This window comes from Peromyscus eremicus, chromosome 8a (genome assembly GCF_949786415.1).
Source record: "Peromyscus eremicus chromosome 8a, PerEre_H2_v1, whole genome shotgun sequence".
Lineage (NCBI taxonomy): Eukaryota > Metazoa > Chordata > Mammalia > Rodentia > Cricetidae > Peromyscus > Peromyscus eremicus.
The window spans coordinates 88,372,803-88,397,078 of record NC_081423.1 but is presented as its reverse complement, the minus strand read 5'-3'; the positions used below and the strand labels follow the sequence as shown (position 1 = coordinate 88,397,078).

Here is a 24,276-nt window from a genome sequence, read left to right as displayed (position 1 = left end):
TCTAAAAAGATAGTATAGTCTCCTTTGTGTAGGTGAGGGTGCTGTAAAAGGTCAAGAAACTTGCAGTGAAACTTAAGCCCTAGGCCATGTGATTGGCCTCTAAGCTTTTCCCTTGGCCTTCCTGGTGGATGAGGGGCAGATCCCATTGTGGCTGGTGCCTGAACCAGCCTGTGCCCACAGTACTTGGTTCGGTTTTTTGTTTGTTTTTGTTTTTGTTTTTATTAAACAAAACAAAATAAAAACAAGATAGCAAGGGACTAGAGAAATGACTTTTGGTTAAGAGCACTTCAGTTCCCAGTACCCACCTTGGGTGGCTCACAGATGCCCAGTAAATCTGATGTCCTTATATGCTGGTCTCTTCCAGAGGACTTGAGTTTGAATTCCGTTACCCATGTTGGGTGGCTCACAACCATTTATAACTCAGCTCTAGGGGATCCAGATGCCCACGCCTACACAACTCCCACCCCCCACAATGAATTTGGGGGGCAGAGGACAACAAAACCTCTCATTTTGGAAGAAGTAAAGTTTTGGTGCCTTTAATATGACAGCCTTCAAAGGCAATGCATGTTATTAATATTATTTGGAAACCTGGTTAGGGTTTCCAAACAAAATTATTGTGTCTTTCTTTTTATATTGAGTTAAAATTCATATGTACTCTTTGCACTAATCCCTCCTCCTGGAAATGATTAAGGACTGAACGTCTTTACTGAGTAGATATGAACATTTAGTTCCCACGGTTACAGTATTTTTAAGAGTAAGCTAACTGAAGAGTTTTTAACTGCTTAATGTAAGCTAGAAAGGAAGCAGTTTTTCCCGCAAAGAAGATAATCACACTTGACCTGTGTGCCACTTAATTAAATCAAGTCATCCGAGGAAAATAATCCTGTTCAGTAACAGGAAGCATTTGTTGAAAACAAAGTGGGAATTATTCCACCTTTAGTGAAGAATTGCACCATTAGTACTTTGGAAGATTGGACAATGCTTTTACCTAGGGGGCTGGCCTCATGGGGGAGGGCTGTTTACTGCAATCGACTGACAGTGCCGCCATGTATGAAGAATGGTTTGAGATTAATTTCCTGCTTCTGTTTGCATATTGTCACTTGTCTTAGGAGGATCTATAAAAGTTTATTAACATTTAAATAGCCACTTGAAGGATCACATTTTAATTAAAAATCCATGAGGTCTTATGGAGCTCTGAGAGTGAAAAACATCTCGTGTAGCTTTACCTGCCAGGCCGTCCCCTCTTGTGGTGACAGAGGGTGGTGACAATGTGTGTATACTGTAGACACTGGTCCAGTGGCTATCCTGTGGCAATAACATCCTTCTGACGGTAAGTTCTTTAACTCATGCCAAGTAGTTCCCCACCCTCACCTAGCTACTCCTGGAAACCCTTTTGTTTCTATTGCTCTGTAATTTCTAGAAACAAAAGGGGCTGGAGGCTGACTCGGTGGTCAAGAGCACTTGTTGCTCTTGCAGAGGACCTGAGTTTAGTTCCCAGCACTTACATAGTGGCTCACAACCATCCATAATGCCAGTTCCAGGGGCTCCGAATGTCTTCTTCTGACCTCTTCTGACACCAGGCATGCACATGGTACACATACATACATGTATGCAAAACACTTACACTAATAAAATAAATCTTACCAAAAAATACCTAAAATTTTGTTGGTGTGTGTGTGTGTGTGTGTGTGTGTGTGTGTGTGTGAGACAGACAGAGACAGAGACAGACCCGAGTTTATTGTGCTTTTTTTGTTTGTTTTACTGTTTTTAAACCAGTTTTTCAAACATTTATTATTTAGTGTTTGCAGGGAGGAGGGTAGGATGGGGTGGGCCGTGTGCATGGGTTTGGAGGACAATTTGTAGAAGTCAATTCTCTCCCTTTACCATGCCATGGAATCCACCTCAAGTCATAGGCTTGGTGGCAGGGGACCTTTACCTGCTGAGCCACCTCAGCTTATTGGGCGTAGGTGAGGGAACTTACAGGAGTATGAGTGACCCCCAAACAGCTACATTACTGCAAAGCCCCAGCCCATTGATGACCAAATCATGGAAGCTGCCTTATAGCGTCATTCAGCTCACAGTAAAGCATCCTCACAACACACACAGCTGCACCTCAGCCACCCATCCTGGCAATACTGTGATCAAGCCATTTCCTTTTGGGTGTCTGTTTTCTTCTGTGAGGAGGAGAAGTTGGGGTGGGGGGCAGGGGTCCTTCAGTGCTACATGGACACTGAGTTCACTGTGACCCCCAGAGGGGCTGCCATGCCTGCCACTGCCCAGCATGCAAACCGTCCCAGCCTCTCCTCGTGTATAGTGAGGGCAGAGCACCCGCAACCTCCTCACACATTGTGGGGAGTCCCAGTCCCAGGTAGACTTTAGTTTAATGACAGCTTACGAGTGTTGATTTAGGTGTATGAGTGTTTTGCCTACATGTATGTCTATGTACCACATGCATGCCTGGTGCCCTCAGACATCAGAAGAAGGTGTCAGATCCCCTGAAACAGAGTTGCATAATGACCGTAAACCACCATGTGGGTGCTGGGAACTGAACTTGGTTCCTCTGCAAGAGCAGTAAGTGCTCTTCACCGTTGAACCGTCTTTCTAGTCCTGAAAATGCAAGTTGTTTTTTTAAAAAATATTTATTATCTATCTTGTGTATATGAATGCTCTACCTATATGTATGCCTGCATGACAGAAGCGGGCATCAGATCCCATTATAGATGGTTGTGAGCCACCATGTGGGTGCTGGGAATTGAACTCGGGTCCTCTGGAAGAGCAGCTAGTGCTTTTAACTGCCAAGCCATCTCTCCAGCCCCCCAAATATAAGTTTTGATACTCTAGTTTAGACTCATATTTGTTGGGAGGCAACCAAACCAAACGAACCCCCCCCCTTTTTTTTTCTGTTTCTCTAGGACTCTGGATCGATTTGGAAATGTCTTACAACGGGTCCTTTCTGATGACTCTCGAGACCAAAATGAACTTGACCAAACTAGGTAAAGAGCCTCTTGTTGAAGCCCTGAAGGTTGGAGAAATTGGCAAAGAAGGGTAAGGGGCCGTATATGAATTTACTAACCAACCTTGGGGGACCAGCCTCTCCCTGCAGCCCTTGAGAAGCAGGTGGGGTGTGGGAGCCCCTGCATGGACAGCAGGCTCAGGGTCAGCACTTCTGAGCAGAGCGAGCTTTACACCCAGCGCCTGTTGGTGTCAGCACTGGCAGGGGTGACACTGTCTCAATTACCCACAAAGTATCACTGGTGCAGACAAGCAGGACAGACGCCTCTAGGCATAAACTGTTCTGGGAACCCAGTCCTTGCTCTGAAACCTGCTTGGGCTTCCAGCCACGGGCAGCACTATGGGAGCCAATTGAGGCCCCTTGGGGAGCTCCCACTTTAATCACCAGGTCAGAATTATTTATAACCAGATGGTTGATTTGGGCAGCTAAGAGGATACTCTGTGAGTGTTCTGAGAAGCATTTTCCCGAAATAATACAATATTGATTTGCTTAGTAAATTCTTCTCTTTGTAGATAGTACATCTGTTACCCAGAGTTAATCTGATTTAGAAATATTCCAGAATTGTGAGGTAATTAACGGAGCCTGATTTTTGTTCCCCTATGATGCCAGATTCTCAAACACCTTAAAGGTCACTGTTCTGGCTCCACATCTAAATGATACTATTAGTTAAAAGATGTGGCCTCCCATCTGCAGCCCTGATCCCTCTGCAGGGACTAAACCACAGTGGCCAGGCTGCCACAGGGAACTACTCTGCGGACTGTATACAAGGCACCGGCTCTTGGATGTTTTTGCTTAGTTACAGCTGATCGACCCTTTTTAGGTCGATAGTACTGGTAGACCAAGGAAGTTGAGTTGTGTCTTCGAGAACATTGTTTTGCTCAGGTTGTCTTGACTTGCCCGGGTTTGTGTTGAAATGTCCCTGCTTTAGTGATTGGAGACTGTACCTGCTGTATTGCAATCTAACCCTCCTATTTTCCTTTCGTTTTCTGCTGTTGTTAAAATGTATTTGGATTCGGCAATCTGTGGATTTGTATTTTCTGGTGAGTGGTATTCATCAACTCCCCGTGTGGCATTCCATACCCCGTGAGTGCTGAGCCTGATTTGGTCCCATCTGAAGCCACAAGAAAATGTCTTTTCATCATGTTCCCAGACACGAAGGCACAGTCCAAGGGCTCGAGAAGGCTGAGAGCAGAGCAGGGGCCAAGGCTGTCCTGACAGAGTCTCCCTGGTCTAGCCTGTAGTCAGACCAGCTTCTTGTCCTGCCGTCCCACCCACTCTGACCCCGAGCACTGCCAGTCTGGCCTTGTGACAGAGTTGTAAAAACACCGTGGGCAGAAGCAGTCTGAAAGTGAGGTCTCCCGGGCTAGGAATGTGACTCAGTGGGAGCACAGTTGCCTAGCATGTGCCAGGCCCTGGGTTTTATTTTTTAATTGTATCTAATAAATGGGACTGGGTCAGAGCAATCTTTGGTCATAAGCATTTGAGTAAGGAATCTTTCTGGAAACAACTGTACCCCACATAGGACTTTGGGGCTCTGTTGGGAAGGTGAGTCATATACATCAGGTAGGCAGCAGATTGCTTTTGGTCAGAGTCTTGCCATTCAGACACTCCACAGTGACTGATATTCATCTGGCTGTCTTGGCACTGGTTTACATCTGCAAACTGGCTGATCATAGGATGTCATACTGCTTTAGACTGACTGAAAAGACTCCCTTTCTTTGGGAATGTGGCTTTCATGGTAGAATGTATTTCTAAATCCATCTTTTCATAGAAGAATCCTGTATGAAATGTCTATCTTCTTGTTGTGAAGATGCTAAATTATACATTAATATGTTATTGACTGTCACTTACTTTTCAATGCAAAGAAAAATATAATCTAAAAGCCATGCTTTGTGAGGAAAAGGGCCTGAGAAATGGACCCTTGGGGAAGCTGAGGACTCCAGGCCCTTTCTTTTTTTTTTTTTTTTTTTTTTTTGGTTTTTCGAGACAGGGTTTCTCTGTGTAGCTTTTGTGCCTCTCCTGGAACTCACTTGGTAGCCCAGGCTGGCCTCGAACTCACAGAGATCCACCTGGCTCTGCCTCCCGAGTGCTGGGATTAAAGGCGTGCGCCACCACCGCCCGGCCAGGCCCTTTCTTTATTTCAGAAAATGTTTCCACGGGCATTGTTTGGCTCTAGAGTTTCTAGAAACATCAAGAGCCCCTGAAAGCCCATGCAGGATTCCAGAGCCCAGCTCCAGAAGCAGCACTCAGATCTGCTTCCTCAGTTCCTCAGCTGTGAACATATACAGCCATGGTGGGGCCGAGGAGAGGAGAGACAGAAGTCAGCCCATGTGGTGGCTGCTGTTAAGCACTGATGTCGTCCTTAATACTGAACACCCTAGGGTGGGCTGTTGAGTGGACTGTGCAGCGGCCCACAGCAGCCTCTTCCTCCAGGTCTTCCCTTTAGCCGCCTCCACCTGTCCAGGCCTCATGCCGTGCACTGGGTCGCTCCACCTGCCCAGCCTTGGCAGGGCCTTGACTGCGTCTCTCTGCTTTGTTCAGTCCCCACCCAAGCCACAGTGATGCTGGTTAGCCTGACGGGAAGTTTGTTATAGTGGTACCCAGAGGGCAAGATGGAGAAGATGAAATCTAGGTTGCTTTAGTCTGAAGTTGTTTCCCTTTGAAAAGCTTGTCCGTGTCCACTTGTGGGCATTTATCTTTTAAGCTTTTCCTTCTTCAAGCAGCATGTCTTCTCGTCACAGACTGGAGTTAAGTCACTTTGGAGCAATAAGGCAGTCAAAATGATCGTCAAGGGCTGGGAGTGTAGCTCAGTGGAAGAGTTCTTGCTTAGCATATGTGAAATCCTAGGCTCAATCCCCAGCCAGCACTGTGGAGGTGGAGGAGGAGGTGGTAGGTGCTGAGCAGTCTAAACTGTAGAAAAGAACCTGGAAAGGGCCTTTAAACGAGTCAGAAAAGGATTCGTCCTCCATGACGGATGCTGTAACTGGGCAGTGGGGTGTTTTTGCAATGCACTTGGTACAGCTTGGGCCAATGTGCAGCTGCGCCTGGCAGCCCCTTCTTGCCCCACACTACTGTCTCCCAGCCCCTGGGCCCCCGATGTTCCGTGTATACCATGATTCAGCCTTGTCCTGGATGTGTGTGTCTGCATGCATGGATGCATACAGCTAATGCATGGGACTGGTTTCTTATAAATAAGAGAAAGTTGATGCATTCTTCGGAGTGAGGTCCTCTCCCAGAGCGTTGAATCTGCGTATTTCCTCTTCCCTGAAAGCGTTTCTTCCGGTCACCTTGTAGAACCGCCTCTGGAGTTGGTGTCGTTCTTTTCACTATTCCAAAATGGTAGCAAGTCAGCCTGCTCTGAGGTGGTTTCACAAACTACTGGAACGGGGCTGGAGAGATGGCTCAGCTGTAAGAGCACTGCTGTTCTTCCAAAGGACCAGAGTTCAAGTCCCAGCACCCACAGAGAGGCTCACGACCATCTGTAGCTCCAATTCTAAGGCCCTCTTGCCCTCTTCCGGCCTCTGCAGGCACTGCACATGTATAGTACACAGACATATATATGTTCAGGGAAGGGGAGAGGTGGGGGGAGAGAAGGAGAGAGATGGGGAGAGGGAGAGAGCAGATTAAGACTGCTGGAAGTTGCCAGAAGTGATAGTGATTTTAGAACAAGAAATAAAACATTTAAGCCAGGTGTGGTGGTTCATGCTGGCAATCCCAACACTTGAGAGGCTGAGGCAGGAGACTTACCCTGAATTTGAAGTCAACCTGGGCTACATAGTGAGTTCCACAAAGTGAGACCCTATCTCAAAAGAAAGAAGAAAATTTGGTCCAAGACAGAATCCATGACAAAATTATTTACTTTCTCTTGTGCCTGACTCCAAGCACATATCTCAAATGGTTTTTGACATTGTAACCGGAATGAGCTTGTTCGGTGGCTCTCTGACAGGGTAGAACACCCGTCCGGAATTCTGAGGTGTGTTTAAAGCCAGTACATTTTACACATCTTTTGTGAGGATGTGTAGTGTGTCTTTCTCTAAAATTCTTGATTACATCGTAAGGTTGAAAGCATAAAATGCACATTTAGATATAAAAGCTACAGATGAGCCAAAAGTCACAGGCTTCATTGGTTCTGGGTTCCACATGATGCAGCTCCCATTTTGGATGATGGAGGTGCCACTTGGTCAAACTCAGAATCCACAGCATCTGATACACTACAGCCCATGCTGCATTATCTGAACTACTCACATGAAACCACAGAATGCAGCTTGCTCTCTGTCCTGCAGAGGGTTTGTCCTGGAACCCAAGAGCTCAATGCAGCGCTCACCCTTCGGCATCTTCTACCCAGGGGATGGAGGTGCCAGATGGTACCCGTTGGTGGGGACAGGAGGGACCATGGCTCAGCAGTCTCACTATGATCCCAGATGCTGCAGGCGGCCCTTTGTGCTGTGTGTGGATGAGGACCTGCCCTGTGCTGTTGGGCCAGCTTCCATACCTCACAGCACGAAGCTCGAGAGCTGGAGAGCACAGCTGTTTAACTGACAGAGAAACAGGACAGTTGTGAAATTTCTGGCAATTTACATTTCTGACTCTTCTTACCTAAAAACCCAGTTCAGTTTTTTAAGAATCGCATTTGCTATGTCAGTTTGAAACCCAAGAGCATGCTCTTTGAGGATGGATGGTCTTCCCACAGGACCTCCAAAACAGCTCTGTGAGCAGTGAGGGCATAGATGTACTTCTGGACTAGCAAGGCCTATAACAGAAAATGGGGAGCAGGTGCTTCAGGGTAATCCCCTTCAATGTGGAAGTCCAGTGTGTCGGCACAGCTCTGGCTCCATTTCAGAGCCAGGGTGAGCAGGATCCGAGGGCCCTGCCTGGGAGGACACTGGTGGGATCTTCTTACAGCCAGCTCCTGTTTCAGGGTGAGAGGCTCAGTCTGGCTGTCTCATGCACACAGCTATGTGCTCTGCCCTTGACCCCCATTAATCAGGAGACAATTACCCCAGTGGACTTGTAGTGGCACAAGGAGGTGTCCAAGAGGACAGCAGCAGCGGGGAGACCGATCTAAGCTGCGCTGCCTTCCCTGCCTGAGTGGTTTGCCCTGGTCAGCAAGATAGGCTGTGTTTAGTGACCATCGGTGGCTTAATAGTGCTCAGAGACTGTTCTGTCCTTCGTTCATTTCATGCCCAGCTAAGACCCTGAGCTCTAGAGACGGCCCAGCTAGAAATGGCATGAGGAAGTAGCCACCTTTGGTAGGTCAGAAAGTACCTCAGGAGGGAACCTTGATCCCACAGCTCTGCTGGTGATCCCTCAAGCCCCACCCCTCCAGAACCCTAAAGAGTTTAGTGAAAGGCAGTGCTCTCTACGGGGACTGAAAAGCCTGGCCTTTAAATTTGTGTTGTTCTAGAAAATTCCCTGAGTTCTCGTGTCAGGGGCTTTCTTGAGTCCCCGAGACTTGTGGCTTTGTGCTTTCTCTGTGACCACTCCCCCCAGGCTATGGAGCAGGGGTGGGGTAGTATATCTAATCTCACTAGGAAGGAGTCCAGTCAAAACTAATTGGAGGGGTAATTAAGCCAGAGAAAGGGACTTGCCTGTGCACCTCATCCGTGGTAAGGGACAAGTCATGCCCCCAGCATTAAGCTGCCATCGTAACCCCTGCTAACGATCCATTCTTCTCATTCACACTCTCCACCCGTGGCTCCTGCATTTTATGTCCTCCATCACACTCCACCACCTGTCTTTTTGGTGCATGCTCAAAATCAACTGCAGTGGGCTCAAGTCCTCTGCAATCCTGTCAGGGGACTTGACACCCAAGTTTCCTGAGTGAGCAGCCAATCCAGGAACTCTTGGATTCTTTCTTAGTGACATTGACAACATGTGACAGAAGTTCTTCCTTGACTCTCTGTTGAGTGTGTGACCGCGTGCGTGCGTGCGTGCGTGCGTGCGTGCGAGCGTGCGTGCACCGACGCTGACTTTCTCCCTGTTCAGTTGCAGGCCCAGGGTATACTGTCTGGCCGACAGTGATGAAGAATCCTCCAGTGCCGGCTCCTCTGAGGAAGATGATGCACCAGAGCCCAGTGCTGGAGACAAACAGCTGCTCCCCGGGGCTGAAGGGTGAGTAGATGGGGCTTCTGGAGGCTCAAGAGGTTAAGGGAAGCGGCCAGGAGGCAACCAGTCTTTTCTTTCCTCTCCAAGTTTCCTCCTGCACACTGAGAAAAAGGTTTCAGCATCAACATCCTAAGAGGAGAGACTTTGGCTTTATCTTGCAGTGTGGGTAAATATCAGAGACTTTGAAGGACAGGCTTGTCACTAGAATTGCATCCTGGGTCTTCAGAGGATGCAAACTGCTCATCACCTCCCCCTGGTGGCCACAGAGAGAAGCGACCTGTGCGCACCACAGCCACAGCTTCTTGCTGCGGTTCTGTGGAGCTGAGCTGCTTGGGTTATTTCTTTGCTGAATTTTGAGACTGTAGATGTCTTAGCTGCTCTTCTGGGTTGTGAACTTTATCTGGGTGCTCTGTGTGTGTGTTCCTTGGACAGTGTGATGATCAGAGTGTGTCAAGTGCCTTTCTGTAAGGACCTTTAAATTATTGAAAAGGAGATGAAGAAACGTTAGAGTGCAGCATCAGGTGAGTCAGAAACTTGTAAGCAAATGGCAACCTGCTCTCTATGAAATTGCTCGGAAGGTGAGAAGAGAGCGCAGATGTTTGCACAGCACAGTTGGTACCTCCTGGAACTGTCGTGTAGGGCTAGAGCTGTAACGAGGTTGCAGAGTGCTCATCTAGCATGTGCAAGGTCCTGGACTCAGCAGCTCCCACCCCCAAACACGCACGTAGCCCTCTACACACACTGTCCACGATGTCTGAAACTACAGAGGATCGCAAGAAACCACTCAGGGACCCTAGGCAAATGCTGCTTTTCTTGGCTTGCCTGCCTATCCACATGATGCAGCCTTTTCCCTTAATCTCTAAACCTTTAAAGGAAGAGGTGAAAATTCTAAGCCCTTTGATAAGCTGCCCGGCCCTCAAAATGGGTGTGACACCACCTAAAGATGGTCTGTTAGTCACTGCTGTGTTGTCTGTCCGTGCAGGATGGCTTTCTGTGGGCTATCTAGAGACTGGGAGGTTCGCAGTAGGACAAGGACTCCTGCTGAGTCTCAGAGTGGTATAAAGGAGCCTCCTTCTCTGAGGGGTGACTGTCCGGACGTCCACTGTGCAGCGAGAACGTTCCGTTCCATCTAACCTTTGTACCTTCTCTAAAGTAGTAGTTCTCAACCAAGGGTAGTTTAGCCCCCACAGGGGCTAGTGTTTGATTATGTTGATGGAGAATGTTCTTGCCATGTAATCCTCAGAGGCCAAAGAGACTGCTAAACGTCCTGTGTACACAGACAGGACAGTCCTCCTCAAACAGTGACCTGTCCAAAGTGCGCATAGTGTTGCAGTGGAACAGCTGTGGGAGGGTGAGTTCAGTCACAAGGCTTGTGTTAGTCAGAGCCTCAGCAGATCAAGATGCTTGCCACCAAGGCTGACAGCCTGAATTTGATCCTTCGAAACTCCCCTCTGCAGGCTGTTCTCAGACACACACACACACACACACACACACACACACACACACACACACACACACGCTAACACACCTTTGCATTCTTTGTTTGAAGGTATGTTGGAGGTCATCGAACAAGTAAAATTATGAGGTTTGTTGATAAAATTACCAAGTCAAAATATTTCCAAAAAGCAACGGAGACGGAGTTCATCAAAAAGAAGATTGAAGAAGTCTCTAATACACCCCTGCTGCTAACCGTGGAAGTGCAAGAATGTCGAGGGACCTTGGCGGTCAACATTCCACCACCCCCGACCGACCGCATATGGTATGCAGATGCCCTAAGTGATGCCCTCCATCACCATGTGACGCTAAAAGTCCCAACCTACTTAACCTTGGGACAAGAGCACTTCACTCTGTTTTCATTAGACTCAAGTGTCAGTCATTAATGACTGTCTCATGTACATTTACGGATGGTCTTCATATGTCAGGGAAAGTTAGGGTGAATTCGAGGTTCTGTCCTTGGTCCTCCTTTCCCTAAAGCTTGACTCATCCACTGATAATAATCCCTGCACTTTGTAGCCAGCCCTCACCTCTGCTTAGCCTGGGTTGGACCCACACCACTGGTTTAGTCCTCTAAACCTCTTTCTTGACAGATAGTCCGGGCAGTCAGGAGCCACTCTCCGAGTGAGTGAGTGAGGCCTTGGTGTTGGGTTGGGAGGCTGGTGTGTGCACTGGGCATTGGTGGCAGGAGGCTGTCTGAGGCGGAGGTTCTGAGTGGTCCTACCACCTGGGGAATGCTGAAGATATAGACCATGGCTGGCACACTCCCCAGGATTTCAGCAGTTGGCTTGGGGGTGGGGTTTACAGTGCCTAAGCCACAGTTTAAAATTGATGAATAAATTATTCACAGGCCCAGTGTCTCTGTCTGTGAATCTCCATTTAAAATTGGTATTCTGAGTCCTGTAAAATAGTCATAGTGTATATGGTGAGGGAATAAGAGCTCAGAGCTCTTACTACATTGTAAATGGCACTCTTGATGAAAATGCAGCTCTGTAATCCAACATAGCATGGACCAGTGTGCTGCACATCCTCTTGGTGTGCAGCAGGCTGAGTAGGAGTGTTAGCAATAGCAATGCTGGTGTTTCCCAGCAAAACTCAAAAATGACTTTGTAGACGTTTTTTGTTGTTTGGTTGTTTGGTTTGATTTACTAGACAGAGTTTCTCTGTGTAGCTTTGGAGCCTGTCCTGGAACTCTCTCTGTAGACCAGGCTGGCCTTGAACTCACAGTGATCCGTCTGCCTCTGCCTCCTGAGTGCTGGGATTAAAGGTGTGCACCACCACTGCCCAGCATTAAAGACTTGTTTTGTTGTATGTGTATGTGCAAGTACGTGAATGTATATGTATGTATATTGCTCAAGGAGGCCAGAAGAGGCAGTTGGATCCCCCTGGAGCTGGAGTTACAGACAGTTGTAAGCCACCATGTGGGTGCTGGGAATTGAATCTTGGTCCTCTGGAAGAGCAGTCAGTGCTCTCCAGTTCCTATACTGTTTTGTTGTTGTTGTTTGTTTTAAGTGACTGTCAGAAAGACGAGGAGCAACAAGATGACAGCTTGAACTCAATCCTTGGGACCCACAAGGTGCAAGGAGAGAATTGACTCCTGCAGGTTGTCCTCTGAGCTCCACACGCAGGTGTCACAGCATTCACATAGCTTTGTGTACACACACACACACACACACACACACACACACTGTTAACTTTTTTTAAATAAGAAAAAAAGAAGCCCACAATCATATACTCCAGAAATAGACACTGCTAAATATCTTACTGAACAGTGTTCCAAACGTTGAAAAGCTTATTCTGAAATACATTTCTTTCTTTTTTTTTTTGGTTTTTCGAGACAGGGTTTCTCTGTGTAGTTTTGTGCCTTTCCTGGAACTCATTTGTAGACCAGGCTGGCCTCGAACTCACAGAGATCCGCCTGGCTCTGCCTCCCGAGTGCTGGGATTAAAGGTGTGCGCCACCACCACCCGGCAAATTGATACATTTCTTAACTGCTGAGTTTTAGTAGAGCGGGTAATCCATGGTAGAAGACTTGCTCAGCATGTTCAGGGCCCTCGGTTCCATCCTTCACACCACAAAAACATAGCCACAACAGATATAATAGGAACATTCATAGCAATTTGACATTTTTACAGTGTTTCTATAACGTTGTCAATGACAGATTAAAGTTTTAGATAGTTTGATAACACTCAATGTCTTGTCTAGACCTTTTTAAACTTTATTAAAATACTGAGTTTATTTCACATGTATATTTCTTTTGTTGTTGTTGTTGTTGTTGTTATATTTTGTTTTGTTTTTTGAGACAGGTTTTCTCTGTGTAGCCTTGGCTGTCCTGGAACTCTCTGTAGATTAGGCTGATCTCAAACTTGGAGATCCTCCTGCCTCTGCTTCCTAAGTGCTGGAATCAAAGGTGTGTGCCACCACCGCCCGGCTCACACATATATTTTTGTCTCCCCAGCATTCCCATGTCTGGCCACCACTATGACTGTCCAATCATAACATTCCATTGATAGTTACAACCAAATAAAGAATAGAGTTCCATCCTTGAAAACTGAACAGAAATTTTAGGTAACACATTCTTGGCAATGGAACCTGGACAGCATTTGTCAAGCACAGTAGGGAAATCTCATTATAGAAGGACAGCCAGATATCAACTGCCACATAAGTGAATAAGGTGAAAGATTTCAAGCTGTTTAAACCATTCTATTTTTATTTTTTTACTTTTAATTTTTTTTTTAATTTTTTTTGGTTTTTCCAGGCAGGGTTTCACTGTGTAGCCCTGGCTGTCCTGGAATTCACTCTGTAGACCAGGCTGGTCTCGAACTCAGAGATCCACCTATTTCTGCCTCCTGAGTGCTGGGATTAAAGGCATGGGCCACAACAGCCAAAGCTTAAGCCATTTTTAAAAATAATTTATTTATTTTTATTTTATGTGCATTAGTGTTTTGCCTACATATATGTCTGTGTGAGGGTTCCAGGTCCCCTGGAACTGGAGTCATAGACAGCTGTGAGCTGCTTGTGGGTGCTAAGAATTGAACCCGGGTCCTCTAGAAGAGCAGCCACTGCCCTTAACTGCTGATCCATCTCTTCAGCCCCTTAAACCGTTTTCTTAAAGAGACTTTCTCCACTGCCAGGGTCTCGAGGAGGCTCCTGGTCAGTCATTTGGAAGCCATTCTTCACAGGCTCGGTGAACTTGCCTTCCACTTTGGGGAAGATCCACCTTTTTCTATACTTAACCACATTTTTGCTTTCATGTCTTCTTCAGAACTAGGTCCTTTTGGTGTTTTAGGAGTTTTTCCTTGTTTTTTGAAGGATTCTTAGCCTCTTGATCTTGGTGTTGATGGTTTTGTCTTTTTTCCATTCTGGTTTGATTTTTGTGCATTGTTTGGCTGGAGGATCTCATTCAGATTCCTCCCTGGAGCTTTTTCTTCAGTTACCTCCTCTTCCTCCTCCTCATCTCCATCACGGTCGTCATCTTCGTCAAGTTTCACTTTTCCTGTGGACCCTTGTTCCCACTTCCAGGGGCAGATCACTTTGTATACATACGTAAGAGTTTGTCCTCCTCCTCCTCCTCCTCCTCCTCCTCCTCCTCCTCCTCCTCCTCCGACTCTGACTCTGCATCTTCCTCTACAGCTACTTGGTGCTGTCCACCGATGTGCACAGGTCCTGAACCACAGTTCAGCCTGAAGACCACAGCTGCTGTCATTTCAAAGCCCCCAAGGGGAACTTGGTGGCACAGACCTGTTCACAGTTGCCAGTGTCACTTTGAGTGGCCTGCCTTCCTAATTCATTGCCTCTGTGTGCTCCGCCCAGCCCTGAATGGATGGTTGTCATGGTGACTAATGCCCACTTTCATCATTATCTTCCTTAAAGTGATCATCTTTGTCAGCCTTTAGTTCACAGCTGACGAGATAGTTGTGGCTCATGTCCATGTCCATCGGACTTCCTGAGGTGGAGGAGGCACATACTCTGGTGTGAGGGAAGCTGGACAAAGATAACTGCCATTTTTCCTCAGGACAGAATAGAATCACATCAGGGAGTAGACTTCTCTGTCCCCTGTTTCTACTCAGGGTCTTTGATCTTCAAACTGGGATCTTCCTGCCTCAGCCTCCTAAGTGCTGGGATTACAAGTGTGTGCCACCACACTCCGCTTGTCTGGACACTTTGCCAATATATCTGAGTGCCAGTCTGCTCTGGTGGGAAGGCATAAAAAGCACGACATGACAGCTTGAGGTAGCACACGCCCGTGACTGTAGCACTCAGGAGACAAAGGAGGATTCTGAGAGTTCCCAGCCAGCCTGGCCTCCATAACAAGACTCTGTGAGAAAGAGCAGTCTGTCGAACATTCTGCTGCGTATACTTAGGAGAGTGCCATCTCGCAAGGATGGCATTCAGAGGAGACTGTATTTGTCAAAAGTTTTGAAAAAAAAAAATATGTATATACATATACATATATACATACATAGACACACATATGTTGTTTTTTGTACTGAGCATATCTTACTTCTATTAAAAATACAAAGAGCCGGGCAGTGGTGGTGCCTGCCTTTAATACCAGCACTTGGGAGGCAGATCTCTGAGTTAAAAGCCAGCCTGGTCTACAAAGTGAGTTCCAGGACAGGTAGAACTGTTACACAGAGAAACTCTGTCTTGAAAAAAACAAAGAGGGCTGGAGAGATGGCTCAGAGGTTAAGAGCACGGGCTGTTCTTCCAGAGGTCCTGAGTTCAATTCCCAGCACCCACATGGTGGCTCACAACCATCTATAATGAGATCTGATGCCTTCTTCTGGCCTGCAGGCATACATGCAGGCAGATCACTGTATACATAATGAATAAATAAATATTAAAAAAAACAAAGAAAGAAACAAAGAAAAAAGTTATTGCCATTTTAGGGTAATCAAAACCCAAAAGGCAATGCCCAGTTCCTGGCTTTCTGCAATATCTCTAGGCCCTCCTCCATTGTCAGCACTGGTCAGAATCCATCAGAGCCCCGAAACTGTCCAGCAAACATAGGCGTTCAGAGCTCACACTTGCTGTCCTGAATAGGTATGGGGTGGTTCGGAGCTGGAGAGCATTTGAGTGATGAACCCTGTGCCAGTGAGCGGTCGGTCAGTGGTGCCAGTGAGCGGTCTGGGGTGCCAGTGCTTGCCACTCCCTTTCTCTGCTTCTCAAATGTGGTTACTGTTTTCTTCAAAAAGGTATGGTTTCCGGAAGCCACCGTACGTGGAGCTGAAAGCGCGGCCTAAGCTTGGAGAGAGGGAAGTGACTTTGGTTCATGTGACGGAGTGGATAGAGAAGAAACTGGAGCAAGAGTTTCAGGTAGTATAAGAACACTGGGTGGAATGGAGGATCTGGATTTCATCTGGGTCCACATCCTCTTCGAGAATTGGATAGAAGCCACCACCATCATCCTTATGTTGAAAACACCTGTGTTCAGACTTGGGCATGTAGGGGTTTTTTTTGTTGTTTTTTGTTTTCCCAGACAGGGTTTCTCTGTGTAGTTTTGGTGCCTGTCCTGGATCTCGCTCTGTAGACCAGTCTGGCCTCGAACTCCCAGAGATCTGCCTGGCTCTGCCTCCCGAGTGCTGGGATTAAAGGCGTGCATGTAGTTTTAATTATGGTTTCAAAGGCCCTGAAGCTTTCCGACAAACTAGACTCCGAAGAAAATAGCAGCTATGGTCAGAGGCAAGATGATGATAGTGTCCTGTACCAATGAGCCTGCAGAGACTCTCCAGGATTTGACTTTGCCCCATGTGAAGTCAGGAGCGGGCTGGCCAGCAATACCCAGCTGGGGGCCAGGAAAGATGTTCCCTGCCTCTCTGTTGTATTTGCCTTACTTTGTTCAGTTGACTTTCAAGGAAACTTGTGTCCCAGAGACAACTGTCTTGGACATCCAAAATCAGTGAGGCCTCCCCTAATTAACTCCTAAGCCAGAGCTCACCCTCCAACTCTGCCTCCTGCATTCTGACCCCAAGGTAGCAGTAGCAGCATAGCCGAGGCCCTGGGAATGAGCTGTTTCTATCAAATTTTGATTAGATTTTTGCTTTGTTTTACTTGTTTGTGGTGCTGGGGTTCAAACCTAGGGCCATTCATATGCAAAGCAAGCATTCGACCACTGATCCACCCTACCCTATCCCACCCCAGCCACTTGATCAAATATTTGAAGCATGACTGCCCTAAAGTTTTATAGAAACCAGGCATGGTGGTGCATGCCTTTAATCCCAGCACTGGCAGATGTCTGTGAGTTCAAGGCTAGATTGGTCTACAGAGTAAGTTCCAGGACAGCCTTAAGAGACCATCTCAAATATTTAAGAAAAACAAAGTTTATGGGTTAGCAAATGTTTTATTTACTTAGTCATGATTTCTCCCTTGAAGAATACTTCATTATTTTTCATTGGTATATTTTAAGGTGTGTGTGTGTGTGTGTGTGTATGTGTGTGTGTGTGTGTGTGTGTGCAGGTGGATGTTTGTGCCTGTGGAGGCCAGAGGTCAACCTTAGCTGTTATTCCTCAGGTGGTACCCACCTTGTATTTTGAAACAGTGTCTCACTGGCCTGGAACTGGACAGGTAGTCTAGACCGGCTGGCCAAGGAGCCCCAGGGATCTGCCTGTCTCCCCAGCACTGGGTTGCCCAACTTCTGCTTGGGTTCTGGTGACCGGATTCCGGTCCCCATGCTTGCAGGGACAGCACTTTACTGAATGAGGTGTCTCCCCGAATCCCACTTGGAGTTTTGTGTGGAGGGCAGAGGACAACCTGCAGTCAGGTCTCGCTTTCCACCACGTGAGTGTCAGTGGTTCAACTCAGGTCACCAGACTTGGACAGCAAGCCCCTGCACCTGCTTAACCATCCTACCGGCCCTTTTGTCTTTTTAAAAATGATTACTGTTGTCAGCCGGGCGGTGGTGGGGCACGCCTTTGATCGCAGCACTGGGGAGGCAGAGGCAGGCAGAGCTCTGTGAGTTCAAGGCCAGCCTGGTCTATAAAGTGAGTTCCAGGACAGCCAGAGCTGTTACACAGAGAAACCCTGTCTCAACAAACAAGCAAACAAACAAAACAAAACAATTATTGCTGTTTAAAAGCTACTAATAACTAGTTTCTGATAAAAAGCCTACTATTTTCACCAGATGGAAAAATGCTTTAAACCTAGTTAGGGGGAAAACCTCATGCCTTCAGGTTTTCCATTTTTCTTACATCCCTGAGTCTTATTATCATTTAAGTGGATCACTTTTTTGGGGGGTCTTGGGATACACAGACCAAAGGAATGAGAGGGAGGACAGAGATTGGAGACAGGTTGGAAAACCGAGGCTGCCGGCCGCCCCTGCTGTGGTGCCCTGTGTACTTTCTTGTTTCTCTAAGGGTGTTGCTGAAGAGCAAAGGCATCATCAGAATCCACACACAGTTATAAACAGTGTGCAAGGAACAATCACTGTGTACCACTGATCATCCTTGGGGCAGTCACCATATTAGGATTTTTTTTTTCATATGTGGAAAACCCAGCCTACATTTGGGCTACGATTTAAAAGGATGAATTCACTTGGAATATGTCCTGGACATAATGATTTTTAAATACTGCATTAACATTGTTAAACATTTCTTACGTAGTTAATGTATGCATTTGAAACTGAGGGCCCTTACCACAAAGCAGACACACTAGGTTCTTCCTGTATTCGTGCTGTAGTGTAGCTCTTGGCTTTCTGAGTTCAAGTGTGGAGGAGCTGGCCACTTAGTAAAGTTCTTGCTACACAAGCCTGAGGCTCTGAATTAAAAACTCCAGCATCCACATAAAATCCCAGTGCTGGGACTTGCCGGCCAGCAAGTCTTGTTACATTGATTAGCTCTGAGTTCAGTGAAAGACTTTTGTCTCAGAAAATAAGGTGGGATGAAATTGAAGACATACACATACGCTGACAGTATGGTAGAACTTGTTTGGATGTACAGGAAAATTTCATTATGAAAGGAGGGCAGTTGTCTGACGTGTGGCTGTTCTTTAATATCTCCCCACAGAAAGTTTTTGTCATGCCAAACATGGATGATGTTTATATCCCTATAATGCACTCGGCCATGGACCCTCGCTCCACTTCCTGCCTCCTGAAAGACCCCCCTGTGGAGGCCTCTGACCAGCTGTGATGGGTGAAAATGGGACATTCCCAGTATGAGACCTAGCTTGAGGTGTGGCATTTGTGGCTGCCATCTGTGCTGTGGGGCTGGCCTTTACTGGTCCACAGCCACTGTCTCTTAAAGGACTGCTTCTGCCCTCTGCCTGCGGTGCCCATTCCACTGTGAGGTGGCGTTCCCTGCACCCGGTGACTGGTGTCTGGTTGTCTGTTGCAAAGCTTGGACTGGCAAAGGAGACTGGAAGAACCATCGTGGTGGGGCCAGAAGTTACAGTTGACTAACACCGTGGCTTGCTTTTCTTTTCTTTTTTTTTTTTTTAAGTCTACCAGGTTTTGTGGCAACAAGAGTACTTTTGGATCGAGCTGTACAGCTGGAAGCCTTCTCCTTGCCTCTTGATTCCTCCAAAGCTTTTCCTCAGGCAGCTGGTGCACAATGGAACATTTTTCCACTCTACACTTTGTACGCATGATTGCAGCCCTCCACACTTGAAGAATGTCACTGTGGTAACCTGTGTGGAGTGTGGTTTTGTGAGCCATTTCATTGGTGGTAGATAGGCATAGCAACTCTTTTTCATATTAAATTGTGCATTTTGGAAGCAAGTAGCCATAGGACACACACCCACAAACACACTTTCAGCTGGGGCGGGGACAGTGGGTTTCATGTGAACATCAGGCAAAGCCATGAGATCAAACTATCCCAAATGAGGTACAATCGCCTTGCTTCTAACCAATCCTGATAATGTCCCGGAGACATGAGCATATGTGACAATATCACACACTGCACACAATGACTGATTGTTCCTCCCTGGTACTGATGGAATGGGGCCAGAAAGCCGGAGCCAAGCTGTTCTTTTCTGGTTTTCTGTGTGCTCCAGGAAGCCTCATGTGGGATGGGAGGGCCTTATTCATCTAACTGGTTTGGGAGGTTTGTGGGCAGTCCCCTTCTCTGATGGCCAAAGGAGGACTGTTTACTTCCTAGTCAGCGTCAAGCACTACATTTCCACGTGCACTTGTGACCTTTCTTTAATGTTGCCAACTTAAGTTTGTGCATTGTGTCAGAATGTTTAGTTTACAAATTGGGGCTCTAATTGCTTAATTTGCTTTGAGAAGACCTAATACAATTTTGTTCAAAGCTGCATCCAATATCAGAATTACCTTGGGTAACTTTTGATAATTTAATGTCCCTGGACAGAGCTAATAGTGTTTTTTTTTTTTAAACAGCACCTTGCCTGAAGATGACTTTAAAGAAATTAATATATTAAAAAATTATATTTGAACCTTTGATTATTTTAGTCATCCCATTAAAACATGACAGATTATTTGATCATTCCAGTCAATGTACTGCCCTAATTACTCATTGTATAGGCCAGTTTGCCTATCAGAGTCCACATGTCTTGTTCACTGTTCCTTTTCTGTGCAGTAGCAACTGAAGGCGAAAGACTAGAAAGAAGCACTACAGTGTAAAGAGATTACACGACTGTACCGTCGCACTTAAAATATAGTATGTGGGGACTTACAATCGCATTGTTTCACAAAATAAACATCTCATGTCAAACACCAGATAAGCATCTGTTATTTATAGAAAAGCCCATAAAAGTGGAACACTTGGACCCTCAGGCTGGTTATATCCACCCTTCCTAGACCACAGCTATGTTGAGGTGGGAATGCAACTGTGTTATCAGCCTACCTTTATGGGAAGAGTAAAGGGGTAAAATGAGGGACTAATCTTGTTTTCTAGGCAAACTGGCCTTGGGACTGGCTCCTCTAAGCTTTCTTTCTGTTGACTGGTTTCAGCTTATCTGAAATTAGGCTCAGCTGCCTCATTAGGATGCAATGCAGGCCCTACTGTTCCTATTAGAACCATGCTGACTGTGGAATCGGGATGTGGTGATCCCTAACTGGGGCTCACAATGCAGTTAATTCTCTGTGCATTGACCCCCCCCAATGCCTGTGCACTCTTTCCAAGTGTAAGGGTTCCTTGGCTTAGTCATTGGCGTTGTCCAAATTATATCCCTAGTTCTAATTGTTTACTAGTAAGCTAACCCGACAATTTAGCTTGCCTAAAGCTTCAATAGAATGTTTTCTTACTGTCGGGAGCATTAAGAATTCTGTAGCAGAGCGGTGGTGGCACACACCTTTAATCCCAAAGGCAAAGGACAGCCAAGGCTATAATAGACAGTGAGACCCTGTCTCAGAAATTCTCTATAGCATCACTGGGTGGTCTCCGTTATTCAAACGCCAGTTTTCTTGATGTACTAGTGCATACCATTTGGCTTTACCAGCCCCTGGCATATTTGCTAGTCAAAACACTGACCCCTACTGACCTTGACTCCCTAGGAGGTGTCGCCTAGCCACTACTTTGCCTCCCTCCCCCGCCAGATTTCAGCCGCCTCAACACCCAAGTGCCACAGATGGCGATTATACACCCCCAGGCCCAATTCTGGATAGGCCAGACATATCTCAATTATCACCCAACAGGTACACCCTTGCGCCACGGTTACTCCAAAGCCACGTTAGATCTGCATATGCCGCCTGCAAACTGCCTTGTCTCAACCCCAAAGAGCCTTGTGGCAGGCTGGTTTCGACCTGTACCTAGCAGTTAAAAGGGCCGCCCGCGATGGGCAGGCGGCCCCAGTTATGCGCTAGCAATTGCTATGGCGCCGCAGCTTAACCCCCGGCGCCACGAGGAAGGCCGCCGGGGGCTCAAAGGCAGCGCGTCGGGGACAGTGACACACGGACACCAGCCTTAGAGTCAAAACACTTTATTCAGAGGCTTGGGGAAAGGGTGGAGAGGTCCACGCTGTCCGCTGTCTTCCGCTGGGCAGATCTGAAAGAGAAACGTTAGAGTGAGGAGGGGATGGAAGTTGGCGGGCCCGCCATTCCCCGCGGCCGCGGCAGTCGGCTCAGACTCGGATTCGCATCACCCGGATCAGCAGTCTAACGCGTGCTTTGTATGGAGTGTCATCACTGCCGGCCGCCCGCCCGCCCGCCCACCCACAAACGGGGCAGCCCCTCGGCCCACGGAAAGAACACACTACCTTCGAGCTCTGCCGGTCGCTAAGAGGCAGAAATGGTCGCGAGACCTTCACTTAAAGAAGGCTTCCGGAAGTTATTGGGCGGGCTTTTGCGATAGTGACCAATAGGAACCCAGTTTTATTGTCATGCGCACAGGAGCGATCGGCTCATTGGTCTTGCTTTCTGAGTCCTCCAGAGTGTAGAAAGGTCACATTCCAACCATGGAGCTGGGAAGAAACTGGCAGTTTGCGAGCTGCAGGCTCGCGGCTTCCGGATTTTTTTTTTTTTTCCTCCCCTACAACTCAGTTCGGGGCTCTGTAATTAGCGCATCCCTTAGCAGCAAGCTGACCCACGCAAGTAAAAACGTGATGTGTTTGAGGTATTCTGTCCCAGCAGCCAGGCTGAGGGTGGGAAAACGAGCCTAAAGAACCCGGGCGGTAGAAGGAGCTTAGACGGTATCTGAGAACGAATCCTGATTTTGTGATGAATTGGGTCATTTAACCCTTCCTGGTCCTCAGTTCCTGACTATCCTCTTACAGCCCTACGTGATGACTCATCCATAATCCCAGCACTTGAGGTTTAAACGCCCCGTTTAAAATCTTCATTTCGTATATTGTGTTTTTGGTTGAAAGCGTGTGTATCGTCATTGATACCAAAGCTGGTGAGGATGCAGAGCGACAGAGCTTTGCTCCCGTTACTTATGTTTGGGAGTACAGAATGGGATAGCCATTTTGGAAAAGGAGTTGAACAATTTTTTATAAACATCCACTTGCCATGTGATCCATTAATGCCTGAAAATTTACTCAAGACAAACTAAGACTTGTACGCACATAAGAGCTCCTAGGTAATTGTAAATAGCAACATTATTCAAAAGCCCTACCCCCAACTGGGAACACGCCAAGGCTCTTCAATGTGTAAATCTAAACTAATAATGTTGTCTATACAATCAAAAGCTACTTGACAAAACACAATAGTCCTTTGATAGATGTGATACTTGGAAGTTTCTAGAGATCTTTGCCGGCTGAGTCATCTCACCTGAACCTTTTTTTCTTCAGAAAAGATCTTGCTTGGACAGCCCAAACTGGTCTTGAATCATAATCTTGCCTCAGCCTCCTGAGTGCTGGGAATCAGGAGTGTGCTCACCCGTCCAAGGAGATTTATCATTTTTGGCTTTATTGATATTATCAGCTTTTTATTATCTTTGTTTTTTGAACTTCTTATCTCAAGAGTTACAATAACAGGTATGTTCCAACCTCCTGACTCTTCTAGTTTCTTTTTCTTTTTTCCTTTTTCTTTCTTTCTTTTTTTTTAAATTTTTATTTTGGTTTCTCAAGATAGTCTTTCTCTATGTAGTCCTGACTGTCCTGGAACTCACTCTGTAGACCAGGCTGGTCTCGAACTCAAAAGATCCACCTGCCTCTGCCTCCCGAGTGCTGGCGTTAAATGTGTGTGCCATCATGCCTGCCTTGTTTCTTTTCTTTTTTTCATTTTTTAAAATATCTATTTATCTATCTATCTATCTATCTGTTTTTAGTTATTTATTTATTATGTTCACAATGTTCTGCCTGCATGCTAGAAGAGGGCACCAGATCCCATTACAGATGGTTGTAAGCCAACATGGGGTTGCTGGGAATAGAACTTGGAACCTCTGGAAGAGCAGCTAGTGCTCTTAACCTCTGAGCCATCTCTCTAGCCCAGCCGGCCTAGTTTCTTAAAATTAATAAAGACCTTTCTTCTTTTCTACAACCCATTAAAAACTATACTTTTCACACTAAGGATTGCTTTAGAGGCATCCCACAGATTATATTTTGTTTTCATTAATATTTGGCTCAAGATATTTTCCAGTTTTTGTTGCAATTTTTCTCTTTTACTCATTGGCTATTTAGAAGAGTGTTATGAGCTGGGTAAAGTGGTACACATCCACAAAACCAACACTTGGATGATGGAGGTGGGAGGATCAGAAATTCAAGATCAGTCTAAGTTACTTATGGAGTTCAAGGCCAGGCTGGGCTACATGAGAGCCTGCCTCATAAAAAGTTAGGGGCTGGAGAGATGCCCAGTGGTTACACATGAGTTGAGTTGAGTTCCCAGCACCCATGTCAACAGCTGGCAACTGCCTGTAACTCCACTTCCAGAGGATATGATGCTCTCTTCTAGCCTTCCCAGTGGTGTAGGTGGGCACACCAGTGACTTACAGTGGGCATTTGGCTATTACACGAATTTGCATCTACAGATAGGAAACCTGGAGGGCCTTGGTTAGGTAGTCCTGGTTCTGGATCCTTTGTGCAGTTTCCATCAGATGGCCCTCTTCCTCTGAAGGCTTGTTAGGATCGGGTTATCTACTCCAGCCTCACTCTGCTATGGGCAGTCAGCTTTAGTTCCTTACTGCATAGGTCTCTCTAGCACTGCTTGTAGCATGAAGCTGGCCTGCTGCTTCCCTTGGAGTAAGATGGCTGGGAGATGGACAGAGGGAAGGAAGAATGAGAGCTGCAAAATGGCCAGCCTTGGAAGGGGCATGCCATCACTTTCCATAATT

General features: G+C 46.7%; 1 protein-coding gene, 2 non-coding genes and 1 pseudogene across 7 annotated transcripts in view; 1 reads left to right on the top strand and 3 right to left on the bottom strand.

Moving 5' to 3' along the window:
• Positions 1–20,280, top strand: part of Tex2 (testis expressed 2) — a 122,318-nt gene extending 102,038 nt beyond the window's left edge. For 4 of the 5 annotated variants that reach the window (XM_059271988.1, XM_059271986.1, XM_059271987.1 and 1 more), the window contains 5 exons: positions 2,913–3,045; positions 8,999–9,124; positions 10,668–10,877; positions 15,811–15,931; positions 18,616–20,280. In XM_059271988.1, the coding sequence (XP_059127971.1) occupies positions 2,913–3,045; positions 8,999–9,124; positions 10,668–10,877; positions 15,811–15,931; positions 18,616–18,738 (713 nt within the window). In that variant the 3' untranslated portion in view covers positions 18,739–20,280. Of the gene's footprint in view, positions 1–2,912; positions 3,046–8,998; positions 9,125–10,667; positions 10,878–15,810; positions 15,932–18,615 lie in introns of those variants that run through there. The other variant, XM_059271989.1, reaches the window with a different exon arrangement.
• LOC131917862 (nucleophosmin-like) lies at positions 13,722–14,746 on the bottom strand (annotated as a pseudogene).
• A 1,029-nt stretch (positions 20,281–21,309) lies between the features above and the next one.
• Positions 21,310–21,441, bottom strand: LOC131918157 (small nucleolar RNA SNORA76). Its single transcript, XR_009380895.1, has one exon. It is a non-coding gene; the product is annotated as a small nucleolar RNA SNORA76 (small nucleolar RNA).
• Positions 21,442–21,626: 185 nt separating this feature from the next.
• LOC131918136 (small nucleolar RNA SNORD104) lies at positions 21,627–21,696 on the bottom strand. The gene has a single exon (XR_009380876.1). It is a non-coding gene; the product is annotated as a small nucleolar RNA SNORD104 (small nucleolar RNA).
• Between the last annotated feature and the right edge of the window lie 2,580 nt (positions 21,697–24,276).